The sequence below is a fragment of the Bos grunniens genome, chromosome 12 (assembly GCF_055505025.1).
Source record: "Bos grunniens cultivar Pamir isolate PY7600 chromosome 12, Bosgru_T2T1.0, whole genome shotgun sequence".
Lineage (NCBI taxonomy): Eukaryota > Metazoa > Chordata > Mammalia > Artiodactyla > Bovidae > Bos > Bos grunniens.
Window position 1 is genome coordinate 50739336 of NC_141176.1, and position 14363 is coordinate 50753698.

Consider the following 14363-nt stretch of genomic DNA (forward strand, 5'->3'; position numbering starts at 1 on the left):
ATTAATGTTATCAGTGTTATAGCGGATATAATTATATATCAATATATGATATACCGACAAAAGCCTTTGCCCCGTGAGGCCTTTAGGATCCCTCTCAAGCTTACAAACATTTGAGGGAAAGGACTTCTCTAAAAATGCTTCAGAGGCTGGGACATTTTGAACAAAGAAAGTGTTTAGAAAGAACAATGCTGGAATTGTTGTATAATACTGTAGTAATAGCCCCAAGCACAGGATGCTAACAGTGTCTCTTAAGACTCTAGGGCTCAAAAAGTATTACCTCTACTTGCAATACCAACTTTACTTAATCCTAAAAATTTTCAGAAGACTAAGGGTGGTTTCCCAGATAGCTCAGTGGATAAAGAATCTGCATGAAATGCAGGAGACAAAGAGACCTGTGTTCAGTCCCTGTGTCAGGAAGATCCTCTGGAGAAGGGCATGGCAACCCACTCCAGTATTCTTGCCTGGAGAATCCTGTGGACAGAGGAGCCTGGAGGGCTACAGTTGGGATTGCAAAGAGTCAGGCAGAACTGAAGTGACTAAGCACAGCACAGCAAGGATAAATGAGTCAGCTTGCCTGAGTATATTCTCAGTTTTTTATGTGAGACAAGGAGGATTGTACACCTAAGCCGGTGGACAATTCCAACTGAGTCCTGGATGATGCTCTTAAAAGAGTTGACTTTATTAAACAAACACTAGTTCATTGTAGAAAGTCTCAATAAAGAGCACTGAAATCTCCTTCTACATATGGAAAAAACTCAGGGGCATGGCAAAAGAAGAGTTCTCAATAAAGTCTACTAAGAGGTGAACTGCCTACAAAATCAGACTGAGAAGCCTGTATCACATTCTAGAAGAAGGAAGAACCATCCACTGAAAGATTTTTAGTATGTTGAAATGATAGAAGTACTTAGAGAAAATAGACACAATTAGACTAGTTAGGATGCCATCTCAATAATCCAGATATGAGGTAATCCAGCTGTGGACTAAGGATTTGGAAGTAGAAAGGAAAAAATGCATACAAAGACTATTCAAAGTCAAAATGTGAAGAATGTTTGAATGCAAGGGTAGAAAGAAAGAAAATCATGGTAAAGTATGAGGTTTGAGGAGAGGTCACTGAATTCAGTTCAGTTCAGTTCAGTCTCTCAGTCATGTTCGACTGTTTGTGACCCCATGAATCGCAGCACGCCAGGCCTCCCTGTCCATCACCAACTCCCGGAGTTCACTCAGACTCACATCTATCGAGTCAGTGATGCCATCCAGCCATCTCATCCTCTGTCGTCCCCTTCTCCTCCTGCCCCCAATCCCTCCCAGCATCAGAGTCTTTTCCAGTGAGTCAACTCTTCGCATGAGGTGGCCAAAGTACTGGAGTTTCAGCTTTAGCATCATTCCTTCCAAAGAAATCCCAGGGCTGATCTCCTTTAGAATGGACTGGTTGGATCTCCTTGCAGTCCAAGGGACTCTCAAGAGTCTTCTCCAACACCACAGTTCAAAAGCATCAATTCTTCAGGGCTCAGCTTTCTTCACAGTCCAACTCTCACATCCATACATGACCACTGGAAAATCCATAGCCTTGACTAGACAGACCTTTGTTGGCAAAGTAATGTCTCTGCTTTTGAATATGCTATCTAGGTTGGTCATAACTTTCTTTCCAAGGAGTAAGCGTCTTTTAATTTCATGGCTGCAGTCACCATCTGCAGTGATTTTGGAGCCCCAAAAAATAAAGTCTGACACCGTTTCCACTGTTTCCCCATCTATTTCCCATAAAGTGATGGGACCAGATGCCATGATCTTCGTTTTCTGAATGTTGAGCTTTAAGCCAACTTTTTCACTCTCCACTTTCACTTTCATCAAGAGGCTTTTTAGTTTCTCTTCACTTTCTTCCATAAGGGTGGTTACTACCATAGATTAAAGAGGGATGTCAGAAGAAATAATCAAGACTTTAAAAGATGAATTCATTTTAGACACATTGAGTTTGGAGAGACGTAAGACATTCAATTGCAGTCAGTCACCAGCACTGGTAGCTGTTATGATGTAAGAGACCCGGTGACTACCACACTGCTGAGAATGGCTAACACTAGAAAAGTATTAGATTGATGAAATTTCCCTCAGGGTCATTACATTCTGCAAAAACAAGTTTATCAAGCCATTTTTACACAGACATACCATTTGAAAGTACTTCTAACCTTGGCACTCTTTACCTTAATGCTTTAAACTGTGTTTGTGAACACAAAAATATTAAATAACAGATCACCAAATGTAGTTCTGGCAAACAGCAAAGTGTGCATCACATTATGAATATAAAATTCATTCTGTTGCTTGAATTTATTTTAGACTTTGGTTTTTCAAATATTTTTCTTACATTAAATGACTTTTTGTTTCCAATTATCTTGTGAGAAAGCACACAATTTGTTTGGATCAAAAATATTAAGGCTGGTATACAAGGAGGAAAATTTCTTAGGTTAAAGAGTTTTACTTGATCATCTCCTGATATTTTTGGTTTGGTATACAATCACCTGAACCAAAAATAATCTTAACTTTTAATTCGTATTATTTCTGGCAGCAACAGGAAACAATCCATCATGGAATAAAGAAAATGACAGCTCACATAAATATCAAGTTCCTCCTTAACCATTTAAAAAAAAAGCATAACTACTTTGTGAAATTCAAGGGTCAAGGAACTGAGTGATATGACTTGCTAGGAATTTTGCAATATATTTTGATTTATAACTGAAATTAGGAAGCACATTACTTATGTAAAGCAAACTCATGAAGAAGTTTAACAAATACTTGGTATAAACCCTTGATCCACAAATCAAAATGACTACTCTTTGCAATAAATACTATGGCATGTTTTCCTTTATTTCCTCCTACTGTAAGAAGTAGAATTTGCACATATAAAAAGCAATCACTCATTCATCAGTAGTGACAAATATACCATACTAAAATCATAAAATGCTAACAAAAGGAGAAGCTGACCATGAGGAATGGAGGAACTCTATGTGCTATCTCTGTAATTTTTCTGTAAATCTAAAATGACTCTAAAATTTAAAATTCTATTTAAAAAAATCACTGTACTTTTATGCTTTTTAAAGGTCATGTTTTGCTTTAGTCTCACAACCAAATATTCATTCGATACATACATATTGAACAAATGGGTATATTAAGCTATACACAATACACAAAGATGACTAAGACCTGAGGACTAAGACATCAGGACATGCATGCTCAGTCACTCAGTTGTGTTCAACTCTTTGTGACCCCACGGACTGCAGCCTGCCAGGCTCCTCTGTCCTTGGGATTTTCCAGGCAAGAATACTGGAGTGGGTTGCCATTTCCTTCTCCAGAAAGACATCAACTCCCTCTAATTTCCAAGGTCTCACCCTCAAGGACTTTAATGTCAGGAGAAGAGATAAGACTGAGAACACAAAGTACAATACACAAAAGTCATAAAGCAACGTTTCCTCCCTTTTGGTGGTTCAGTGATAAAGAATCCACCTGCCAATGCAGGAGCCAAAGGAGATGTGGGTTCAGTCCCTGGACTGGGAGGATCTCCTGGAGAAGGAAACGCAACCCACTCCAGCATTCTTGCCTGGAGAGTCCCATGGACAGAGGAGCCCTGCAAATCCATTGAGCCAGGCTGAATCTTCCTCTGGACTTAAATCTAAGGCCTCACAGTTGGGTGCCAGGTGTTGTTGGATAACGAAAAGTCTCTAAAAGAGTCTCAATTCTGGAATTAAATACCCAGTTCACATAGAAACCAAATTCCGTACTTCATGCAAAAGTAGAGTGTCGCCCTCCCCTGGCTCAGACCTGCCGTTTTCTCTTCCCTTGGCTAGCAGCTTTCCTTGGCACATCCTACTGGCTCCTGTGCAGTTGCCTGCGACCCCCTTGGGGAGGCAGAGAAAGTCTTAATGTGTTGGTCATTCAGTCGTGTCTGATTATCTGCGATCGCATAGACTGTACCTTGCCAGGCTCCTTTGTCCACAGAGAAAGTCCAGCCATTCACTTCTTCAGGGATCTTCCTGACCCAGGGATCAAGCCCGGGTCTCCTGCATTGCAGGAAGATTCTTCACCATCTGAGCCACCAGAGAAATTCTTAACTGCCCTACAAATACCTATATTGCTTTGCCATTCAGATGCCCAGAGATGTCTGCTCCACCCACATATGGGCTCCCTGACCCATCTGTGACCAACGCCAGCATACCTTCTTGGGATGGTCACTTACAATTCCATGGAATATCTCCAGCCCATTGTCAGTGGGAAAACAGACTCCCCACCCACTGTTCTCTACTCTCTGCCACTGTCTCCATCAGCCAGCTTCTTCCCTTGAGATTCCTCTGGCATAAATGTTACATGGTTCTCTCTGTTCCCCAAGCTCCAGAGAACACGATCAGGCTCGCTTTTCATTCTTTCTCTCTCCCTTCCTTCCTCCCACCCTGACTCTTGCTCATAAGCACAAATGGACATAATAAATATAAATAACTCAAGGCACTTTTACAGTAATTCAAATTTGAATATGAACCTTACCCAAGGAACCCCTTTACTATGCAACTGACTTTATAATTCCCTCAGATAATTGCTTCAGAAAGTTTGGATGGAGCTTATTCTGCTAGTCAAGTTCTGTTGCAATCTGAGAGGTGTTTTTAAGCAATCATCTGGCCTCTTTACAGTTCTGACCTCTTCCAATTCCAGTGCTGGATTAAAAAAAAAAGTTGTTGAAGATGTTGCAACATTCTTACCCCCCTAATTCCTTGGACTGCTACCTAAAAATGCATCTATCTAGTTAAGATCACAGATTCTACCAACTTTGTAGTCTTATAGCCTATTACCAGCTTTAAGAAAAAACAGACCAGATGAAATATCTTAGTTCAGATTAAGCACCCCCTGGTGTTGGTGATGGATAGGGAGGCCTGGCGTGCTGTGATTCATGGGGTCGCAAAGAGTCAGACACGACTGAGCAACTGAACTGAACTAAACTGAACTGATGTTATATAGGAAAAGCTATTTAAAATAATATTAAATGAGGAAAAGTACTCTTCCAAATACTCTAACAGATGTTGTTTCTTACATTACAGAAGGAAATGAGCGGGACTTCCCACTGGTCCAGTGGTTAAGAATCTGCCTGCCAATGTAGGGGACACGGGTTTGATCCCTGGTCTGAGAGGATCCCACATGCCGCTGGGCAACTAAGCCCGTGCACCCTAGAGCCCGCGCTCCCCAACCAGAGAAGCCACTGCAGTGAGAAGCCCATGCACCGCGACTAGAGTAGCCCCTGCTGGCTGCAACTAGAGAAGGCCCACATGCAGCAACGCAGACCCAGCACAGCCAAAAATAAATTTAAAACTTTTTTAAAAAGGAAATGAGGGACTTCCTGGTGGTCCAGTGGCAGAAACTCCCCACTCCCAGTGAAGGGGGCTCGGTATCAATCCCTGGTCAGGAAGCTAGATCCCACGTGCTGCAACTAAAGAACTGGCATGCCCATTGAAGATCAAAGATCCGTGTGCTGAAACTAAGACCCAGTGCAGTCAAATAAACAAATGAAGGAAATGAATGAGAAGCACATGGTGGTAAATGAGTGAATAACAATCTGCTGAAGGATAAGACTGAAGCAGGCATCATATATTAACTGTGGCCTCCCAGTCATCACTACTTTACGGGTGGTGGTACATTTGGGATTCACAAATTGCATTAAATTCAAAAATCTTTACTGAGTGCTTACCATGTGCATGATACCAGGCTATATGCTATAAAGAATATTTTAAAAATTATATGATACAGTGGCTGTCCTCAGGGGTGGTGAGATATATACAAATAACCACAGAATACCACAAACAATAAGCACTAAAAGAATATGCCACTACGAGATTACATTTTCTGATAGGATTAGAAGACCTCATACAGGAAGAGGCTTTTTGCTAGATTTTAAAGGAAAGAGCAGGATTTCATGGGGCAGAAATGGGAAGAAGATTGCATTAACAAATACGAAGAGGGGGAAAATAAAGAATGGCTTGTAACATGTTTTAGAGGAAAGGATAGCACCAGAGAATGACAAAGAGCTTGGATCTGGAGAATTCCTCCAAAAAGAGTGAGAGATGAGTTCTGGGTGGAGCAGCAGAAAACAAAAAGGAAAAGGACTCCTCTTATTTCAAAAACATTTGATCCCAGAGAAGGAAGTTCCACTGACTGACGGCTCCCAGCCATTCCTCACCAGCTGCAGCCAGCCCTGCAACTACAAGGCCCTATCTATAATATGTAAATCCTAAGCATGGAGTTTGGGATTTTAAATTTTTGGTTTTGAGCATAAGTTTTGAATTTTAAAAGGTTTGAATTTCTTTTCAGAGTGCTGCTGCAGTACATACACAGTCACACAATCTACATGTGCAGCCTTCCTTCTGTAGTTCGAAACTACCCAAGTCTCAAGGGGGATTTGATGAGGTAAGTAAATGAGAAATTTACAAGTGCTAAAAACAATCTGAAATGCAGATCTCTCTATTTGCAAGAAGATAAGCCGGAATCTTAATCAGATGGCTATTAAAGCTCCCTGGAACATAATCAGAAATAACAAAAGTTTCAAATAACCCCATACAATTTTGCCTTGTGAGATCCTTGTGAATTCTATCCAATAAGAATGTAACAAGTCACACCTAATAGACTGAAGTACCCAGATGCCATGGGAACAAGGAAGAGAGCAAGAAAACATAAAAGCAGGAAATCGTTCAGGAAGGAGTGAACAACTTCTAGGGAAGGAACACAGCACATGCAGGGGCTGAACAAGGCCATTAGTTATTAATAGAACACGGAACTTGAGTGAATAGAAAACGCCAAGAAGTTAATAAAAGTAGGAATGATTTAAGCAGGCTTACACACTTGGCTATTATTAAGAGCCCAACCTCAGGTATTCAGACAGTCAACAAATAAAACTCTTCATTCAAAATTTAGATGTTTACCTCTCAACAGAAACCCTACCCACTTACCCCAAATGAGGCACTAAGAACATCTTGGCAGCCGTGTCACAATGGCTTTCCAAGTTTCTTTCAGAGAAATGATGAGCTACAGGAACAGCTGGGCACCACAGCACAGCTGCAAATCTTTCAAGGGCACAAATGATGCCTCAGAACACTGACAATAAAACAAACCCTTGACCTCACAAAGTCTTTTCTGGCCATTTTATTTGGCCACATTACAATCTCTCCATCCTTGAATTCATCATTGGTTCTGGTCTGTGACTGTCATTGGTTTTGGTCTCTCTGACCCTATTTTCAGTCTCCCTAACTGTGGGGTCTTATCCCGAAATAACTTGACCAAAGTCCTTGAGGACAGGCATTGAGTTCCACTCATGTTTGCAACCCCCAAGGGTCTGGTATAGAGTCTTCAGGGATTTCTTGTAGAATTGGAAGCCCTGTTGCTAAATATTTCTTTGGAGTATATTTATACATACTCTCCCATTACAAAATGTTCTATAACAAGGATTGCAGAATAACTGTTTTTGCTAGGAACAATTACACTTCAAAGGAGCACAGCTATTCCATTGGTTGTGTGTAGTGTCTTGGAAGAAAAACATGATATAAATCAGCATATCATAGACTAGACAAATAGAACTTCTCTAATAAATCTTGTTTTCAACGCAGCAATTGTGGGCTTTAGAAATGTGCCTCATTTCCTTTATTATTAAAAACAAGTAAAAATTTTTTAAAAATGAAAACAAGTAAGGAAGTATTTCGACAACATTTTTAGCAAAAGAGAAGATGAAAGTATCAGTGGCTCAGTTGTGTCCGACTCGTTGCGAACCCACAAACTGTAGCCCACCAGGCTCCTCTGTCCACGGGATTTCCCAGGCAAGAATACTAGAGTGGGTTGCCTTTTCCTTCTCCGGGGAATCTCCCTGTCTCAGAGATTAAACCCCCATCTCCTGCGTTGGCAGGTGGATGCTTTACCACTAGGCCACTAGGGAAGCCCCCAGCATAGGCTCATGGGTTATAAAGACTGTGCACTAAAATGCACAGTTAGTAAACAAAGGACTATTTTTTTTTTAATTTTTTGTTTTGAGTTGGGGTATAGCTGATGAACAATCGTTATGATAGCTTCAGGTGAACAGTGAAGGGACCCAGCCACACATATATTTGTATACTAAGGGCTGTTTTTAATGACACCTTCTGTGCTTCCCTGGTGCCTCAGCTGGTAGAGAATCCATCCTCAATGTGGGAGGCCTGGATTCCATCCCTGGGTTGGGAAGATCCTCTGGAGAAGGGAATAGCTACCCTCTCCAGTATTCTGGCCTGGAGAATTCCATGGACTGTACAGTCCATGGGGTCGCAAAGAATCGGACACGACTGAGCAACTTCCACCTTACTTCCCTGGTGGCTCAGATAGTGAACAATCTGCCTATAATGCAGGAGCGTGGGTGCGTACTAAGTCTGACTCTTTGCAACTCACTGGACTGCAGCCCACCAGGCTCCTATGTCCATGGGGATTCTCCAGGCAAGAATACTTAGCGAGTTGCTGGGCCCTCCTCCAGGGAATTTTCTCAATCCAGGGATCAAACCAGTGTCACTGACAGGCGGGTTCTTTACCACTACTGCCCCCTGGGAAGTCCGTAATGCAGGAGATCTAAGTTCAATCCCTGGGTCAGGGAGATACCCTGGAGAAGGGAATGGCAACCCACTCCAGCATTCTTGCTGGAGAATTCCGTGGACAGAGAAGCCTGGTGGGCTACAGTTGGTGGGGTTGCAAAGAGTCGGACACAACTGAGCCACTAAAACACATTGTAATACACAAAGACCTTATTAACACTTAGGGGGTTAATATTGCTGATCTACATCCATTGTGAACTGCTGAGCAAAGATGAGTCCATCTGTCCCCTGACCTCAAGGAGTTCCTTGGGATGCTGTCTGAAAAATACAGTATTAAGGGAAAAAAAGTCAAAATAATTCAGGCCTGAAATCAGAAAGCCACTGCTTCTGGGACAACTACAGGATAATATTAGAGCATCCTTTTTTTTTTTCATAACCAAGATGAGAAGCTGTAACAAACAACACCAGATAACGATTTCCTTTATTTCCATCTTAAAATACCCTTTGATAGCATGTTTTCTATCATCTATTTATAAAGCCATGATCCACTAATCATTTCAAGTGGAAAATTAATTACTTTTGGATCAGAAGAAAAATCAGAAGTTCCTTTGAAAACATTGAAAATTTCTACTGTATATTTTTCATTATCAAAGAAAATTCTTTCAAAAGTTCAATCCTTTCCAATATTTAAATCCATCTTTTAAAAATTGCTATACTTCTATTACACATTTATCCAGTTATCTTTTATAACTGTCCAGGAAGACAGTGAAAAGGACCTTTTCTGGGCATTTATGTTAAAGGTAACATCAATGTAATGTGTCTTCTAAGAAAAATAGTCTTTTCTAATAAAAATAAGGATGGAGGGATCTTCAATGCATTTCTACATGTCACAGAATAGGAGATATTTAATGTGATACTTTGTCTATAAAGGAAAATACAGAATTCGGTCAACTATTTTCAGGTTTTAAAATAATTTTTGCTTTAGTGTTCCATCAGTTTGTAGGTCTAGCCACCATCTGTTTACCAGTTTTCCTTTAATTTACCTTATAGTTTTAACTCAAATTATATTTTCAAAAAGTCAGGCCAATTTTAGACCTGCAATCCCTACTAGTTAGACTAAATGACCTAATTGACAGAGAAAATGTATTATAATGAAATTATACCATAGCTAATCTTGGGAGGGAAAGTTTCAAAAACCAATAACACTCTAAATTAGAAACTAAAAACATTAGTCCCAAGTAATAATCACAAACTAGATCTACACAGGCAGCTGGTATTTGTCCTCAGTCAAGAGAAAGTTGCTACCATTTTATTGTAATTTTACCTATATTAATGCTTAATTTATATGGAAATCTATATATTTAAGGGTCTCTTCTCTGTTTAAAGCTAACTGGTAAGTTTTAGGGAAATATCTCAGTAAATCTCCATATAATTGATTTCCAAAAGAAAGGGACACAATAACATGTATATTTTCCCCCTGGTTAATACAGCAGTAAGAACACAAGGAAGCACTTAAACAAGAGGTGATTTGTTAGGACTAGTAACTTGCTACAATTTATGAAAGAGAGAGGGTTTTCTTTTCAAATTGAAAAAATAAATATATAAAAAGGCAATAAAACTGTAAAAAAGAAAGGAAATTGAATAACCAAGTTGGAGGGGGAATAAACCCAAGCAGGTGAAGACATCAATCAATTCCAGACACTATTTACTCTACAATTCTAGGTACTGAAGGCTGGGGAAGGAAGGTTTCTCTGTGAGACCATAAACAAAAACTTACATGATCTAGTAACGCCATAGCTACTTCTGCTCAGTCTCCATTTTAAGACTTTTCTAGTATAATTCCTTTGGGAGCAGGTCTTTACTTAATTTTTATACCACAGGTTTTATTCTCTCTCAATATAAATTAATTTTTTTTAAATTACAAAACATTGATCCAAGAACACAGTCATTTAATAAATTTGAAATCTTTTAGTTATATTGGCTTTTTTGCAATGACCTTTTAAAAATTATTTTAGATAATGCTTAAGGCAAGTCATTTTTTCAAAACTAACACAGTGATTGATTCCTGTCACTACATGATTTCACAAGAAGCATCAGGCATACAGCTAACAACTGAGTGGAGGTTAAGCTTTTTGTTTGTTATGTTTGGCTACTGCTAACCCTGTGATTCTAGACATATTAGAATAAACACATATAAATCAAATAATGCTTTTCTTTGTCACCTCAAATTCAAATCCATTTCTGAGCAACACTAGTTGAGATTCTAGGAACTACTCAGCCACTGGCTCAAGTTCTTACCTCATGGAACAAATGTCTACACAGGCTTGAAAGCAGTCTTGCTCAACCCCATGGCTGGTAATAACCACAAAAGGCTTTTGATTGTCCAAAAACTACATCAAAGGGGAAACATCCCCAAATCAAAAGTCTTTAAACAAAAGGAGAAAGAGTGAACATCGGCAAAACACTAACTTTGAAGTACCATGTACATCAACATTATTAAGACAAATCTTTCAAAGTAGCCCATCAACCTCACACTGCTGTCACCCACTCTTGAGGCTTGAGCCTGGCCCCTGCTGCATAGAGACCTCATGGGCACTTGCCCTTACTCCCACATTCACCTTCTCAAATTACTCACAAACATCACTCTCCTCCAGACTTGATGATCACGTAAGGGGTGGGACCACTGGTCTCATTCATCTTTGCATCCACTACAGCATTTATAACAGTGCTTTATTCACAATTTAAATAACTTTCTGTTGCTTAGAAGAGCAAAAAGAAATGCTAAATTATGTTTCTCCTAATAATTCATTTTGTGAGCTGTTCATCAATTGCTGATGCACTTTGGTAAACACCTCCCTAATAGTTTTGAAGTAACTTAGAATGCACTCCTAATAGTGTGTGTGTGTGTGTGTTAATCACTTAGTCGTGTCTGACTCTTTGTGATCACATGGACTGTAGCCCACCAGGCTCCCCCATCCTTGGGATTTTCCAGGCAAGAATAATGGAGTGGGTTGCCGTTTCCTTCTTTAGCAATAGGAAAAAGAGCTGAACAAAAGTATGAACCACAAAAATAAAGTCAGGAAGCAAATAATATAAAACCTGGTTTTTAATACTTGGTATTCTCTATAGGTATAAAAACCAAAGATTGCTAAAATGCAGCCTTTATTAAAGGAGTACCTCAGTACTGTTTATTATAGTTTGGGAGGGTTTATATTGTCACCCTGCTTATTTAACTTCTCTGCAGAGTACATCATGAGAAACGCTGGGCTGGATGAAGCACAAGCTGGAATCAAGATTTCCGGGAGAAATACCAATAACCTCAGATATGCAGATGACACCACCCTTATGGCAGAAAGTGAAGAGGAACTCAAAAGCCTCTTGATGAAAGTGAAAGTGGAGAGTGAAAAAGTTGGCTTAAAGCTCAACATTCAGAAAACGAAGATCATGGCATCCAGTCCCATCACTTCATGGGAAATAGATGGGGAAACAGTGGAAACAGTGTCAGACTTTATTGTTTTGGGCTCCAAAATCACTGCAGATGGTGACTGCAGCCATGAAATTAAAAGACGCTTACTCCTTGGAAGGAAAGTTATGACCAACCTAGATAGCATATTCAAAAGCAGAGACATTACTTTGCCAACAAAGGTCCGTCTAGTCAAGGCTATGGTTTTTCCAGCGGTCATGTATGGATGTGAGAGTTGGACTGTGAAGAAAGCTGAGTGCCGAAGAATTGATGCTTTTGAACTGTGGTGTTGGAGAAGACTCTTGAGAGTCCCTTGGACTGCAAGGAGATCCAACCAGTCCATTCTGAAGATCAGCCCTGGGATTTCTTTGGAAGGAATGATGCTAAAGCTGAAACTCCAGTACTTTGGCCACCTCCTGCGAAGAGTTGACTCATTGGAAAAGACTCTGATGCTGGGAGGGATTGGGGGCAGGAGGAGAAGGGGACGACAGAGGATGAGATGTCTGGATGGCAACACCGACTCGATGGACGTGAGTCTGAGTGAACTTCGGGAGTTGGTGATGGACAGGGAGGCCTGGCTTGCTGCGATTCATGGGGTTGCACAGAGTCGGACACGACTGAGCGACTGAACTGAATTGAACTGAACTGGGAGGGTTTTGCGGGGTGTGGGGTGGGGGGAGGGGAGGACAAGGAGGAAAACAAGCAAAGCTCACACTTTACAGTGTAAAAACTTCTCCCAAGAGACAGATCTGAAACATACATCTGTTTTGTAGCATTCTACACTAAGGTCTGATGTTAACTACCAAATCAGACTTTTTAAGGAGGAAAATTTGAGAATTTACCTAGGAATCTGTCATGTGTTTTGCATATCCGTCCAGCACGTTTCTGCTCTATCCTTACTTTTTAAAATCATATATATAATAACAACTATTGGAAAACCGGAATGCTGTTTACTGATCTGAATCTATAAGAGAGTTTCCTTTAAAAAAAAAAGTCAGGAATTAATGTATAACCATTGCATTTAACTCTTATAAAGAAAACTAATATTCTTAGTAAGTCACTCTGTGTATAGAATCAAAGACTGAACAGCACAGGAACAAAAACATAATAGGCAAATGAGAAACAATTTTATTCCAAAGTAATTTTGGAGACACAGTTCCCTGAATGAGTTCATTGGTTCACTCTGAAATGGAATCATACAGCACAGGAGGCAGTATTACAACGCCTTTGCCTTCTTGGAACAGAGCCTGTCACAAACATCCACAGGGCAGATGGAGAGAGAAGTAAATAGGAGAACACAAGTTGTCACTGAGACCCTTTTCATCACACATTTCCTAGGGCTCCCATATTTCCAACCATTACAACTTTGGTCTTTAGTGGCTAACTTTAAGAAAAATAATGATAATCGGTGGCCCACTAGCTAAAAACCTAAGCGTCCTAAAGATAAGAATACATTAACTGTGGAAACTGCCACTGCTGAATCACCTATCACCAAATCTCTCATACTACATGTCCAGATTACCATTCAGTTCAGTTCAGTCACTCAGTCGTGTCCGACTCTTTGCTACCCCATGAACTGTAGCACGCCACACCTCCCTGTCCATCACCAACTCCCAAAGTTCACTCAGACTCATGTCCATCGAGTCGGTGTTGCCATCCAGACATCTCATCCTCTGTCGTCCCCTTCTCCTCCTGCCCCCAATCCCTCCCAGCATGAGTCTTTTCCAATGAGTCAACTCTTTGCATGAGGTGGCCAAAGTACTGGAGTTTCAGCTTTAGCATCATTCCTTCCAAAGAAATCCCAGGGCTGATCTCCTTCAGAATGGACTGGTTGGATCTCCTTGCATGGAGTCAAAGTGGTGTCAATCCTAGCTTTGCGTGAGAAAGTTTTTGGTGTTTCATTCTTAAGCATCAATGAGAAAGTAAAACTACCACACCATGCCTTCATATCATAAAATCACCCACTAGAAAAAGGAACTCAAGGAAGGTTAAGGAGGTTGAAGTCTTTTTCCTGCAAATAAGAAGGGGGACACAGAAAGGATTTGTACCTGAAGAGTCCCACAAGATCTCACTCTGTTTCATTTCCACCCCGATTCTCAGAGCTTTGGGGAGAACTGGCAGAAAGAAAAGGGTGAAGTCATATTCTGAGGGGTTTGCACAATTTGCCTGCCAGTGGAAAGATGAAGAGGAGGCCAGGTATCTTCTCCTGCAAGAACTCTGAAATTACAACTCACTGCTGAACAACCATCAACAGGAGAATGTTGGATTCCCACCAAAAAAAAAAGATACCCCACATCCAAGGGCACAGGAGAAACCCCAGCAAGACAGTAGAA

General features: G+C 40.5%; 1 protein-coding gene across 5 annotated transcripts in view; it reads right to left on the reverse strand.

Annotated features, from left to right (window-relative positions):
• The window catches only part of TBC1D4 (TBC1 domain family member 4), a 210086-nt gene that overhangs the window by 134736 nt on the left and 60987 nt on the right, over positions 1-14363 (reverse strand). Inside the window, exon 1 of one of the 5 annotated variants that reach the window (XM_086329975.1) lies at positions 3961-4084. The exons of the other annotated variants lie outside the window; for them this stretch is intronic. Coding sequence (XP_086186101.1) covers positions 3961-3999 — 39 coding nt within the window. The 5' untranslated portion in view covers positions 4000-4084. Of the gene's footprint in view, positions 1-3960; positions 4085-14363 lie in introns of those variants that run through there. 5 annotated transcript variants of the gene reach the window in all.